The 15,120-nt window shown below is 45.6% G+C and overlaps 1 protein-coding gene across 20 annotated transcripts in view; it reads right to left on the bottom strand.

Annotated features, from left to right (window-relative positions):
• CLASP2 (cytoplasmic linker associated protein 2) overlaps window positions 1-15,120 on the bottom strand; it is a 963,528-nt gene that overhangs the window by 580,919 nt on the left and 367,489 nt on the right. For all 20 annotated transcript variants that reach the window (XM_029589622.1, XM_029589627.1, XM_029589623.1 and 17 more), the window contains one exon: window positions 2,384-2,530. In XM_029589622.1, the coding sequence (XP_029445482.1) occupies window positions 2,384-2,530 (147 nt within the window). The remainder of the gene's footprint in view (window positions 1-2,383; window positions 2,531-15,120) is intronic.

Below are 15,120 nucleotides of genomic sequence, written 5' to 3'. Positions count from 1 at the left end.
TTTCTAGAAGGATCCAAAGAATATATGTATATGTGTAGCTATCAACCAGACCTCATACACTTTAACAAGAGCTTTAAACCACACTGCTCTTGGTGTTAATTACCACATATATTGGAAAACTTATGTGTATTGTGGTTATAATCATTGGTTTTAAGCTTACTTGCATTGCATTTTTCTTTTCATTATTTTCTCATTTTTCTCCTTTTATATTTTTTACTTTTTTGTCGGATTCTTTTTAGAGAAAATATAAAATACCATGGGAAGTACTTATCTTGAATAACGCTTGTTATTTCTGTTTACAGCTGAATGTTATAAACTCTGTACCGGAACGCCGGAGTAAAGCAAACAACCATGCCCATGTCGTTTTTGTGTGAGCAACGCTTTTAAAATCTACCTGTAAGTTTACTAGTGCAAGAGCAGGCACCATCAGCAAGGTAGGACATGCTAGAGCAGAAGATAGAGAAGTCAGCTGTTGCCACCCTGCCAACCACCACATGCAGATGTACAAAAGAAAAGCTGTTTTACAAAGTACGCACTCATTCTAAGGAAAGTTGTGACTACAAAAATTAGCAGATAGCTCTGATATCTATCACAGATTCTTTTCTGTTTACAAAAAAATGTAAGTGCAAGGGTTGAGATGAGGTGAGGTAGGGAAGAAAGCTATTCCTTAGTTCAAGTGTATTGTTGTTTAAGAATAAGGGGTCCAAGTCTTGTCACAAGGATACTGCCCTGGGAGTGAAAGGCCGATTGCCAATACAAGGCTGATATTTTAGCAAAGAGATTTCCTCACTTTTGAATGCAAGAGGATCACAATCTCCCCAGGAAGTCTAGGACAGGGAGGAATAAAAAACAAATGTAGTAATCTTAAGAGTAATCTCTGGCTTCTCAAAACTGTCCTAAGGATGCCCCATAAACAGTTGGGCTTTCGGGAGAGCCACAGTGAATATGCATAAGATAAATTTGCATACAGTGGAAATCACACATTGGAGACCCAATAAATAAAATACTTATATATTTGCCATGAGACATTAGCAGCCAATAAGTTGCTACTTTCAGTTCAATTTACACATGGGTTTCCTTATTACCTTGCACTCTATCTTTAATGACCTATTATTGCTGTGATTGGATTGGGGCAATGGAAATAGGAATCAAAACACCCAAGCCAGGATCTCGAAAGATATGCGGATGAGGAAACAGGTAGTTGGACAGGCTTAGTCTTACACACACCATTTTATCTCATGTACATTCATTTTTGATATCCGAAAATCTGACTGACTGGTGCGTCCCAAGGACAGACTGGAGAAACCTTAGGCTAATTTTGTTCATCTAGAAAATTCAGCCTCTTTTACTTCATCTTGATTGGATGTTATCACACATTTGCATGCTAATCTTATGTAATCTTACTAAATATTCAGGCTGTAAACACCTAAAGCACCTGTCTCCTTGTCAAAGCTTTTTAACAGACAGTAGGTGGAAAATGAACATGTAAAAACCACATTTATTAAAATCTATATATTTATATTTTTATGTTTATGTAATTGCTAATTTACATCATTATATCATGCCTATTTTAATATGTTTTGGGTACAATAAACCCGTACAAAGGCATAACGCAAACAAATTATATTACATTACCTCATTCTATAGGCCTGGCCTGGCCAGTGGGGTTGGCATTTTGGGCATTTCATAGAGATAATGCATTCCTGCTTTGAAGTTGATATGAGGAGGTAACCAACCATCGTGCAAAAATGGATGAAATGCTCCCAAAGCAAAATTCTGCAGAAATCAACTTTTGATAGATAAATCCACTTTAACAACTAAGCATTTCTCAAAAAAAATAGCATTTTACATTCAAGTGGAAACATAAGCAGAGAGGAAGTTTACATTTTTATGATTAATATTTTAGATCCAAATTTTTGTTTTTCATTTTAACAATTTTTGCAGTACATCTACAAAGGTGAAGCCATACATTTGATCACACAATACAGTTATCAAAGAGAGCAAAAAAGGACAAGACCACATAGGGTGACAGCCGCTCAAATCTTAACACCCGAACCCAACAATCACCACTGCACTGTTCAAGCTGCACAGACTAATAAAAGATCATAGACTCTATGTGGTCTAATATTATGAAGAGATGGGTATGTAAAATAAAGATACTATAAACAACAATGCCAGAAACATTGCACAAATGTAAATTTTATAGCCTTGAAAAATCACTGAATAGCATAGGTTATTGCTACAGCACAACTCAAGAGTTTTCAGTTCTGCAAAAATGCTGCAGTCATGAATTAAACCTTCCCCAAAGTTGTGATGATCAGCTTGACCATGTCAGGATCAACACAGCAATAGATCAAAGAACTTCATGAGATTTTTATTCTACCTCCGGTCTTGGATCCTGCAGTAGCTCCCAGCTTCCTAGTGCTGTTTCCTGGGTTTCCTGACTTCTTAGGGGCTGGAACTTTGAAGGCTGAAGCAGCTGATGATGGTCTATTTCCATCCACCGACTCTTCATCATCAAAGCTTTTATCTGTAAATGGTACATTAGAGAAATACAACAACTATTAGCTCAGAGCTTTAAACATGAAATGAATAGTTGTAGTTGCAGCAGTTTACACAGAAAAGGTAGAGAAAGAGCAAGAAAAAAAATCAATATTAATTATTTTGTCCTTTGTCTGCGGCCTACAGGACTGAGAATGGGTAGAAAAAGACAGAATGGTTTTTGACAGCGATATACGGTTTATGCAATACTACACTCACGTTATCAAAGGAAATCTACAGAATGGAAAAAGGTGCAGATTCAATAACTAAAAAGCATAAGAACACTCAAGTGCAAACATTTCTTGCCCATGGTCACAAGTTTTATTTTGCAATCAAGCACAAGTGATCTGCTATCTAAACATCATCTACATTTTTAGCTCAAGTATCCTAATACTGCAGGAATAATGCATGTGTTTCCTTGCTACACATCCTCCCGCAATTTGTCTACTAACACTCCCTGCCTCCCTTCCCTCCACCCCGATTTTTTCAACTTACAATCACAGATCCGTTTGCAAATCAGCCGCCTCATTCCTCTGACAGCTCTCAGATTCCCCTCACACCAAGATGCTCCACAGAGCTCACATAGCCCCCATACAGCTGATTCTCAATAACTAATAAAAAAAAACCCGTCTTTCCAAGACAGATGGAAGAGACCACAGCTGCACCACTGAGGTTTGTGCCGGCATCTTTCTTTCTCTTCTCTGCACTAGGTGCGGAGGGCAGCCAATCAGCTACAAGGTGACATCATCCTCTGGTAGGCAGTGCCACATAAAAGGTGAAAATTCCCCATGCATATAAATTCAGCCCTATGAGGAATGCTTGCAAACACTATTCAATACAGATTTCCACAGCACAGATCCTAGATTCAGAACTCAAGGCTTTCATCACAGCATTTCAAAATTGTTTCTTTTTTTTTTCTTAAATTACAATAAGCCTGTTTTTAATTATTTTAAATAAAGTTGAAAAGTCATCTTTAAAGCAATTAATTTTACATAATTTTCTTCTCTTCAATACAGAGATACTTGTGCAGTCATTTCCTAAACTTGAATTTAAAAAGGATTGTAAAGACAGGAAACTAGTATCTGGAAACCCAAAGGTTTGCTTCCTCTAGTATCCCACTATGCACAACACAGAACCAACCTGTGGTTTGCATCATAAACAAGATGGGTGAGGCTCAAGCACAGCTGCGCAACTAAGGGAGGGGGAAGGGAAAGCAAGGGGAGGGGTGGAGCTGTAGACTTCTGACAGATCTCTCCTTAATTTCCCTGATCTTAGTGTCCAATAAACACTAAATATATACATTTGTAAATTCTGCTGTGTCTCATCACACCATTCAGAGAAAATAAACCATCAGGTTCAGCATTTCAAAATTACAAGACAACCTCCTAAAGGGGACTGGCAGGTGTCACTAATGATAAAAGCAGAATAATCCTTTTTACATTTCCCCACTCGGCATTACGAACATAAAAGCAGCTCTGAGAAAAATGCAAAATGTGTGAATATATGATGCAACCTCCTTTTAGGAACATATATTTTATTAAACCAGTAGCAAGAAATTTATGACCAGTGTGTGTGCTGCACACAGCATGTGCACTGCTAAGCCACAGATATATGTTTCCTGCATACACATTTGCAAGTTAAATTCTCAAAGATCCTCAAAACCCTTGTGAGCAGCAAAGAGCTGACCCAGCTAAAAAGTGGTCATTTTTATACATGCATATTTGTAAACAGTGTTATCAGACAAGTGTGTATATAAAGCTACTGATATGCAGATTGGAGTAGGGGTAGTGGGCTGGGAGAGTGCTGAAAGATAGAGCACACTATGAGTTTCCATGGAAACGTTACTCCGTCCTTGCACAGGGGCGCTGGGTTTGTACAGCACTGCATTCTTCACCGCAATACAAAACGTATTTAACTCTTCCTTGTTTCCAAACCGGAAAGATAGGCATGCACGTCACCTACAACAAAATCTGAGAGGTGATTCCTAAGGTTTCCTGATTTACCACTGTACTACCCAGATGTTACCAGAAGCGTTAGCCACAACTAAGTTGACCCTCTGCTAAAGTCCATTTTTTTAAGCCCATTTTCTCCATCAAGGTGAAAATGATTGTTTTAATACCCTCTTGCTTATCACAAAAGGCCCAGAGAAAACAAATGGCATTCCTAAAGACATTTTCCCAAAATCATCTGCGCTTAATTTTAACACAAGCAGAGAGGAAAAATCCACTTTACTAAGACACTCAAAAAACAGAACACACTTTTCTTTTCTCCCTACAAGAAAGTCATTACACTGCAGCCATATTGGACTGCCCAGTGGCAATGATGTAAACTGCCATGCAGAGAGGTCTGCCATTCGATTCCCACTTAGGGAATAAACCGGTGCTGCTGTGGAAGTAGCATTCACAATCCCTGGGGGGAGTCATGGTCATCAATAAGTGCTACACACAGAGGCAGGATTTAGGTCAATGATTCAGGGTTCCAGGAGGAGCCGTGGTGCATGGCTCCTGAGCCTCAGAAGCACTGCATCAATGACCAGACTACAAACACTTGGGTGAGGGGAGGGCATAAGGGGATGCTGGGGTCCTATTAAAACAGGGGGGAAAAAAATCCCTGAGTAGTTATGGTGCCAGGATCTCAGAAGAAGACCAAACAGCCCATCCAGTCTGCCCAGCAAGCTTCACACTTTTTTTTTTCTCATCCTTATCTGTTTCTCTTGGCTCTTAGTAACCTTTTGGTTCTATTTCCCTTCCACCCCCAACATTAAGAACTAATTGGCCTGGTAAGAACTACCAGGCCAATTAGAAAAACAACAGTGCATAATTTTTTTTTTTTTTTAAAGAAAGGAAATCAATCAAGCTGACAAAAGTTACACTCATGAGCTACACTGCAGTCACCTGATTCCGCAAGGACACAAGCAGCAGGGAAGATAAATAAATGGAGTGAACGAATACAACAAACTTTAGTGCTTAAAACAAAGGATCTCTTATAGAAGCAACTTCAAAGCCTCACTGGGAAAAACAAAACAAAAAGGAAGGAAAACAAAAAGCTTCAAGATGGGGAAGGAAAAAACCCCACAAAAATTAGACTCTTCCAGGAAGGCTTCTGGACCTTTATTACTAGTATTTTTTGTTAAATTTTTTTATGACCCTGATCAAGTTTGTTCTCTTGAAGAATAAATATAAACTAATGCAAGTGGATGGTGTTGGTAAAACTAAGTGACCTCAGTCTGTCTAGTGTTCCGGATTAAACATGTAAATCTTAATCTAGATCAGAGCTTCCCAAATCTGTCATGAGGACCCCACTGCCAAACTGGTTTCAAAATATCAACAATGAATATGCAAGAGATATATTTGCATGCACTGAATTTCAAGTGAACGCAAATCTGTCTCTGACTGTCTGGGGGGTCCTTGTGACACATTTATGAATGCTTGACCTGGATATTACTCTGATGATGTTAAGCAAAATCTGCTAGCTTTATTCAGTGTGTTTTTTAATCAATTACCACATTCTTTTAATTGAATTAACAAATGTAATAAGTGGGAAGTGAAGTAGGCCTGTAACCTTTTGTTGTTCTGCACACTTGTAGGCTTACAGGAAAACCACCACCACCACGCCAATTAATTTATTAATGCATATCATGCTTTGATTACCTTAAGGCTACCAAGTAAGATGCTGGGTCTTATATTATTGACTTGAGATACTATTTCTATAAAAGTTAAAAATAAATGTCATTACTTTTTAAAACCACACTTATCTGACACATCTCACATGCCTCCCCCAATAAGATCAAGGGCACTGTATCCTAGGGTGACCTTTTTTTTTTTTTTTTTAAACTATTAATTTTTCACTTGAATTCATAGTAACATAGCAATGATGGCAGAAATATGTCCAAGTCTACCCTGCAAATTTCTTATGGTGGTAATTGCTGCTCTGTGCAGGTTACCCCCATTTTTGTGTTAAGGGTAGGAAATGCCACTCTGTGCCAGTTACCCTCAAGCCTTATGTTAAGGGTAGCATTATTTATAGTCAAAACCAAGCAACTGTCAAACCCATAACAAAATTACTGTTAGCAACATTTTTAAGGGGTGAACAGTCTTCTTCATAATTCAAACAAGGCTGCTTGAACATGCTTTGCTTTTGGACTTGGTCACAGTAGTAGTCCTGGGCTTTTTCCCTAATGTTTGCGTATCTATACCCCGGACTGTAAAAATTAGGGCCCAGTGGTAGGAGTCATTTGAATGCAATTCCCCCTTTTCCCCCCACCAACAAGGCGGAGAATGATGTTGCAGTTGCGCCAAAAGAATTAAAGCTAATTAAGGAGCATAATCCTCATGCCTTCTGCTAAGGGTAGTAACAGCGGCTCCATGCAAGTTACCCTCATACACCCTTTTCTTCATTTCCAATCTCTAGACTTTAAGAATCCACAGTGCTTAACCCATGAGAATTTTTTTTTTTTTTTACCCTTTTCATCCTCTCCACCTCTAACTGAAGGACATTCCAGACATCCAACAGCCTCTCTCTGTGAAGAAATATTTCCTTATTTTGGTTCTGAGTGGTCTCCCCTAGAGTTTCATTTCGTGATCCCTTTCCAACAGAAAAAGTTCTAAGTTAGTACATCTTTAAACCTTTCAGATATCTGAAGGTCTGTATCATATCTCCCTTGCATCTCCTCTCTTACAGAGTACAGCAAATGTTGCTTACCTGTAACAGGTGTTCTCACAGGACAGCAGGTTAGTCCTCACATATGGGTGACATCACAGGATGGAGCCCAATCACGGAACACTTTTGTCAAAGTTTCTAGAACTTTGACTGGCACCTACTGGGCATGCCCAGCATGGCACTAAACCTGCAGCCAGCAGGGGTCCCCTTCAGTCTTGTTTAAAGCTATAGGAAGTGCCGAAAAATAAAATAAGAAAACGTTACGAACCCAACACCGCGGGGCGGCGGGCAGGTTTCGTGAGAACTAACATCCTGCTGTCCTGTGAGAACACCTGTTACAGGTAAGCAACATTTGCTTCTCACAGGACAAGCAGGATAGTAGTCCTCACATATGGGTGAGTACCGAGCTGAGGATGTCCGAGAAATGCACCAAATGTACCCAAGATGTGGAATAGGCACAAGGACTGAGGTGGAATTTGGTAGAGGACATCCTGAACCCTAACGGGCAGGCGGAAGTGTGTTGGTACGTCAAGTTGTAAAAAGGTTGTGCAAGACAGACTGGCCGAAGATGGAATCTTGTCTTCCGGCCATGTCTAAGCAATAATGGGCTGTAAAGGTATGGAGAGAACTCCAGCCCTACAAATATCAGGAAGCGTCACCGAGCGTAGGTGCGCTACTGAAGTCGCCATGGCCCTCACAGAGGGTGTTTTAACACGGTCTTGAAGTGGAATGCCTGCTTGCTGATAGCAAAAGGATATGCAGTCCGCTAACCAGGAGGAGAGAGTCTGCTTACCCACAGGCTGCCCCAATTTGATGGAATGGAAAGAGACAAACAATTGACTGCTTTTCCTGTGGGCAGCGATACGGTCTAGATAGAAGGCTAGAGCCAGTTTGCAGTAAAGGGTATGCAGAGCCTGTTCTCCTGGATTAGAGTGGGGCCTGGGAAAGAAGGTAGGTAGTATAATGGATTGATTAATGTGAAACTCCGATACTACCTTAGGTAAGAACTTAGGGTGAGTGTGGAGAACTGCCCGGTCCTGCAGAAGTTTATTGTAAGGCAGATAGGTAACTAGGGCCTGTAACTAACTCCGAGCAGATGTGATTGCCAAAAGAAAAATCACTTTCCATGTGAGATAGCGAAGATCACAGGATGGGAGAGGCTCGAATGGTGGTTTCATGAACAGACCCAAAACCAGATTGAGGGCCCAAGAAGGGGCCGGAGGGTGCGGTGGAGGCTTGAGGTGAAGCAAGCCTTTCAGAAAACGTGTTACGAGGGGTTGTACCAAAATAGGAATGTCCCCGACACCTTTATGGAAGGCAGCCACTGCACTGACATGCATTCTGATGGAGGAAGTTTTTAGACCTGATTCTGACAAGTGCCAGAGATAGTCTAGAAACTTCATGGTGGAACAGATAAAGGGATCAAGGGATTGAGAAGAACACCATGACTCAAACCTGTTCCATTTGTATAGGTAAGACTTTCTCGTGGAAGGCTTCCGTGAAGCAATCAGGACATAGGAAACTGGCTCCGAAAGGTTAAGTGGCTGAAGAATTAACCTTTCAACATCCAGGCCGTCAGGGACAAAGCTTGAAGATTGGGGTGGTGTAGGCACCCGTAGTTCTGAGTGATCAGAAGCGGGTCCTTTCCCAAGGGAATGTGCCTGTGAATGGAGAGATCCTGAAGTATTGCATACCACACTTGGCGAGGCCAGTGAGGTGCTATCAGGATCATGCATCCCTTGTCCTGACGTAACTTCACGAGAGTCTTTGAGAAAAGTGGAAGTGGAGTGAGAGAGCAAAAGTTCTCTACTTTGTGGTTTTGAGGTGACGCAAAGAGGTCTATGCGAGGATAACCCCAACGTTGGAATATTGAGTCTGCTACTGAGGGGTTGAGGAACCACTCGTGCGGATGGAAAGCGCAACTTAACTTGTCCGCCAACACATTGTCCACTCCCAGCAAATAGGTGGCCCTGAGGTACATCGAGTGGGAGAGGGCCTCCGCCCATAATCTGCGCAGCTTCCTGACACAGTAGGTAGGAGCCCGACCCTCCCTGTTTGTTGATGTGCCACATGGCCACCTGCTTGTCCGTCTGAATCAGGATGACCTGATTGGAAATGCGATCCTGAAACATCCTGACAGCATATCTGATTGCTCACAGCTCCAGGAAATTGATTTGGTGTTTGGCTTCCTCTGGAGACCAAGTTCCTTGTGTTTGTAAATCGGCAACATGGGCTCCCCAGCCGAGGTTGGAAGCATCGATGGTGAGAATTATTTGAGGGTCTGGAGCCTGGAAGGGCAGGCCTCGGAGGAGATTGATCTGATTTTTCCACCAGGCTAGAGACTGACGGAGTGAGTTGATGATGTGGACAGTGGTCGATAGAGATTGGACGGACTGAGTCCATTGTGACCTTAGAGTCCACTGCATGACTCTCATAGCCAAGCGGGCCACCGGGGTAACCTGTACTGAGAACATCATGGGTCCCAGTAGGATGAGGAAATGGCGTGCAGTCGTGCAGCGCAGAGACTGTAGCTGGTGTGCGAAAGAGATGAGAGTGAGAGCTCGCTGTAGAGGCAGAAATGCCTTTGCCTGAAAGGTGTCCAAGTCAGCCCCTATGAATGATAACGTTTGAGATGGGACTAAGCAGGACTTTGTGTAGTTGACGAGAAATCCTAGCGAAATCAGAGTGTGTAATGTTGAGATTACTTACCTGATAATCTCCTTTTCCTTAGTGTATGCAGATGGACTCAAAACAAATGGGTATAGTGTGCTCATGCTAGCAGTTGGAGACGGATCTGATGTCAGCACGGGTACATATACCCCCCCACAGGAAGTGTAGCAAATCAGTAATCTTCCTTGCAAAAGCTTTATGGATATATGTGTGACTGACCGATCGATCAATCAACAGGATTACCCTGACCAATTGATGGTAGCTGGAGACTGCCAGTGTACTCAGCCGGAAGGCGTCGACACGCGGCAGGGTGGATGCCCTATATAAGAAAACATGGCTTACCGTGAGTCGGCGAATCCCCATGTATACCGGCAGCCGGGCGGGATGCTGAGTCCATCTGCATACACTAAGGAAAAGGAGATTATCAGGTAAGTAATCTCAACATTTCCTAGCGTGTAGCAGATGGACTCAAAACAAATGGGATGTACAAAAGCTACTCCCGGACTGGGTGGGAGGCTGCCCGAGGACCGTTTAGGATTGCCCTCGCAAATGCTGTGTCCTCCCGGGCCTGGACGTCCAGACAATAGAATCTGGAGAAGGTATGGAGGGAGGACCATGTCGCTGCTCTACATATCTCTGCAGGTGACAGCAGCTTAGTTTCTGCCCAAGAGGTCGATTGCGCTCTGGTAGAATGAGCCTTGACCTGTAGAGGCGGTGGTTTTCCCGCCTCTATGTAGGCTGCCTTGATAACTTCTTTAATCCAGCGGGCGATGGTTGGCCATGAGGCCGCTTCCCCTTGCTTCTTCCCGCTGTGCAGGATGAACAGGTGGTCCGTCTTTCGTACTGCTTCTGACATTTCCAGGTATCTGGACAGCAGTCTGCCGATGTCGAGATGGCGTAGCATTCGACCTTCTTCCGACTTCTTCAAACCTTCCGTGGTAGGCAAGGATATGGTTTGGTTGAGGTGAAAGTGTGAGACCACTTTGGGTAAAAAGGATGGAACTGTGCGAAGATGGATAGCCTCTGGAGTGATTCTGAGAAATGGATCACGGCAGGATAGTGCTTGTAGCTCTGAGATGCAGCGTGCTGAACACACAGCCAGCAAGAACACCATCTTCAAGGTTAACAAACGGAGAGACAGGCCTCGAAGGGGCCTGAAGGCTGATTCCGCCAAAAATTCCAATACTAGGTTGAGGTTCCACAAGGGCAATGGCCACTGCAGTGGCGGGCGAATGTGTTTGACTCCTTTCAGGAAACGTGAGACGTCTGGGTGTTTGGCAATGGTGTTGCCGTCACTCCTGGGACCGTAGCAAGACAGCGCTGCTACCTGAACCTTGATGGAGCTGAGGGACAGACCCTTCTGAAGTCCATCTTGTAGGAAGTCCAAAATGATAGGAATCTTAGCGGCATGCGAATTGGTGCCGAGTGGCCGCACCTAGGTCTCGAGGGTCCAGGGGCCGGATCAACCGGGACGGAAAGACCCATTCGAGGAGCAGACTGCATGTGGACATAGGCGTGAATCCCCTTGAATAATTCCACCCAGGAAAGCGAAGCCGGATCTGGCCGTAGGGGCACCAGGTCCCTCGGGTTCCCTGGCTGCTCGCCGCGGCCTGCTAAGTCCGGTGTGCTCCCTGAGGAACCGCTGGGCTGGGACCGGTCCTGTCCTGGAACTCCCATGGCCTCCTCACATTGGGCACACAGTGAGTCTGCTTCCTCGCTATGTGTGGCTCTGAGGTTGCATGCTGAGCAGAGGCTTAGAGCTTTCATGCCAGATTCTGGAGGTGCCGGCTCTGCGGCCGCATGGGCTCTCTTATGCTCCATTCGCCTGAAATTCGGTGTCGCCCAATGATGTGCGCCTAACAAGTGCGCTTAACAGCATGCGCCTAGAACAGGCGTCTTATAATGTGCGCCTATGCCCGGGCGTCTTACAATGTGCGCCTATGCCCGGGCGTCTTATAATGTGCGCCTATGAACGGGCGTCTTACAATGTGCGCTTAGTCAACGTGCGCTTAGTCAACGTGCTCCTATCGCGTGCGCTAAGTCAACGTGCGCCTATCGCGGGCGCTAAGTCAACGTGCGCCTATCGCGTGCGCTAACAACGTGCGCCTAGCCTTAGTTGGCGAAGGCGAGTAGGCAGGCAAAATGGCGACCTCCTTGGCGGGCTGCCTCGTATGCAGGCCCAGTTTGTCCACACTTCCTTGGAGACCAAGTAAAGATATACGCCTTACCTTGTCTTCGGCGCTTCCCGGCTGCGACCCGGGCGATCTCCGGCTGCGGGGGGGAGAGGGTGAGTACCTTCACCGCCGCGCATAAGGAAGTGCACCCGCTGCCTCTAGGCCGCGCCCGAACTTGTCTCGCTCGGGGACCGAGGCTGCCTCTAGGCCGCGCCCGAACTCGTCTCGCTCGGGGGCCAAGCCGCGTCCGAGCCCTTCTCACTCGGGGGCTAGGTCCCTGCCGCGAACCGGCCACCGGACAGAGGCTCTTACCTCCGAGGGACCACGGAAGTCAGCTCAGGAAACTTCAACTGGGTGAGTGACCGCCTGGTATCACCACAGGAGTGCGGGGCTCGTCTTCAGTAGGATTCTTCTATAAATTTAGTCTAGGATTTGGAAACACGCTCAGCGAGCGTGAGGTAGCTCCAAAATGCTTTGGAGACGGAAATTACTGATTTGCTACACTTCCTGTGGGGGTATATGTACCCGTGCTGACGTCAGATCCATCTCCAACTGCTAGCACGAGCACACTATACCCATTTGTTTTGAGTCCATCTGCTACACGCTAGGAAAAGTAAGACGTAGGGACGACAAAGCAGCTTGCTGAGTGGGAGCCCTGATCAACCAATCGTCTAGATAGGGTAGACGTGAACACCTTGAGTCCTGAGGAAGGCTGCTGCTGCTACTACTACAAGGGACTTGGTGAAGACTCGTGGTGCAGATGCCAGGCCGAATAGGAGCACTTGGTATTGATAGTGCTTGGGGCCTACCAGAAATCTCAGGAACCTGCGATGAGATGGATTTATCGCAATGTGTGTGTATGCATCTTGGAGATCGAGAGAGCCAGTCTTCTCTTTGCAGAAGAGGAAGGAGGGAACCCAAGGTTACCATCTTGAACTTTTCTCGGTTGTAGTACTTGTTGAGGGCACGTAAGTCCAGAATTGGACGAACGCCGCCTGATTTTTGGGGGATTAGAAAGTACTGGAAATAGAATCCTAGGCCTTATTGGGAATAAGGCACTGGTTCTATTGCTCTAGACTGGAGGAGGAGGGAGACCTCCTGTTCCAGGAGAAGTGAGTGGTCAGATGTTCTCCATGTCGGTAGAGGTGGGGAGTCCGATAGAATGAAGAGAAAGTTCAGGCGATAACCTTGAGAGATTATGGCAAGGATCCACTAGTCTGAGGTGATTGTGTGCCACCTGTTGTTGAAATGGCACAATCAACCTCCCACTGGTATTTGAGGCAGTGGAAACTGGCTGCTGCTCTCTATGCAGGAGTCAAAAGCCGGAATCAGGGCCCGGCTGAGGAGCTGCTTGTGGCTTTTGTTTACGAGGTTGACGAGACTGGGCCTTTTGAAAAGGGCTCGTGGAACGAGTTCTAGATGGTGGTGGATAGGATTTCTTTGGATGGAAGAATGACTTTTTAGTATCCTTCCTGAATGGCTGTTTGGAGGAATACTCAGAGGGCATCAGAGAGAGCTGACGAAGGGACTCATGATGGTCCTTGAGTTCCGCCACCGTCCGCTGAATCTGTTCGAAAAACAGATTGTCTCCTATGCTGGTAATAGGCGATCCGAGAGATAAGAATTGATCCCTGGAAGACAGACTGGCCAATGGCATCCAGGAATTTCAGTTCCTTACCTGGGGGAAAGGAAGAGTGGGGTTTTGATCTTTTTGCCCTTTCTTGGGCAGATTCTACAACCACAGATTGGTGATCCAGCTGAGGTTTCTGGAATCCTGGGGCTGACTGGACCAAATAAGTGGTATCAGCTTTTCTGTTGACTGGAGCAACAGAACCAGGATGTTCCCAGTTCTTTTTGAGGAGATCCAAAAGAACCTGGTGAATAGGGATGGAGGTTATTTCCTTGGGAGCATCCAGGAATTGTAACAGCTCCATCATTTGATGCCTATCATCTTGTTCAGTCTGCAATTGGAAGGGAACCAATTCAGACATTTCCTTCACAAAATTTATGAAGGATAGGTCCTCTGGAGGAGAACGCTTCCTGCTTTCAGTAGGAGAAGGTGGCGATGGCAAGTCATCGGTGTCTTGAGAAGAATCATTGGTCCAGGTGTCATAGGGATCAGGACCTGCCCCTCTAGGAACCCGAGGACGACGGGACGATGGTATTCCTGAAGGTCTCGGTCTAGGCTCCGAAGGCATCGAGGGAAGTACTGGAGGCACCGATGAAGGCATCGAGGGCACCGTTGCAGGCATCGATGGATCGGTGGCGCTGATGGGCGCATCGGCATCAATGGTTGAGGCATCGGCAGGACACCCGATGGTGGAATGGTGTTTCTCCTCCCGATGACAGAGTAAGCGGGGAAGGCAATGGAGCCATCGGTGACCCAGGATCCATCGGTGGAAAAGCGGCTATAAGCGCTCCATCTTCGAGAGCAGCAGTGCCAATGCTGCCAGAATGGGATCGATGGTCGTTTCCACAACCGGCACAGATTTCAACGCTGGGGGACCTTGGAGTCTGTGCATCGCCTTATCGATGGCCTCCTGAACCATCCGGTCCAGTTCTTCACGGAGGCCTGGAGTAAACAGCCCTGGCTCCAGAAGGGAAGAAGGAAGCAGAGGCATAGCCGGAGGTACCATGGTTAAAGGCGGAGTCGCGGCTCCCGATACCCGTCCGGGTGAAGGTTGCCTCGGTGACCCGGTCGCACAAAGGGTCGGTGCCTTTTCTGGACGGGGTTTCTTCGATGGCGGCTCGGACAATGGTAAAGTCAATGACTTTCCTTCATCGATGGTCCGAGACTTCCGGTGTTGATACCGATGTTTCTCTCTACGATCCCCTCGGTCCTGAGGGGGGGTAGAAATAGTCGAAGGCCGAGAAGTCATCGATGCCGGGCGGTCACCGGCCAGTGGCAGATACTGGCGCAAAGTGGACAGTGCCGGTTCAGACGACGTCGATGCAATAGATGGCATTGGGGTTTGAGAATGGAAGAGAAGTTCCATGTTCTCCATTCTGGCCTTGCGACCTTTAGGTGTCATTAAGGCACATTTGGTGCAGGTCAAGACATCATGCTCGCACCCAA

Source organism: Rhinatrema bivittatum, chromosome 2, assembly GCF_901001135.1.
Source record: "Rhinatrema bivittatum chromosome 2, aRhiBiv1.1, whole genome shotgun sequence".
NCBI classification, from domain to species: domain Eukaryota; kingdom Metazoa; phylum Chordata; class Amphibia; order Gymnophiona; family Rhinatrematidae; genus Rhinatrema; species Rhinatrema bivittatum.
The sequence above is the reverse complement of the archived record's forward strand: the minus strand, read 5'-3'. Positions and strand labels throughout refer to the sequence as shown.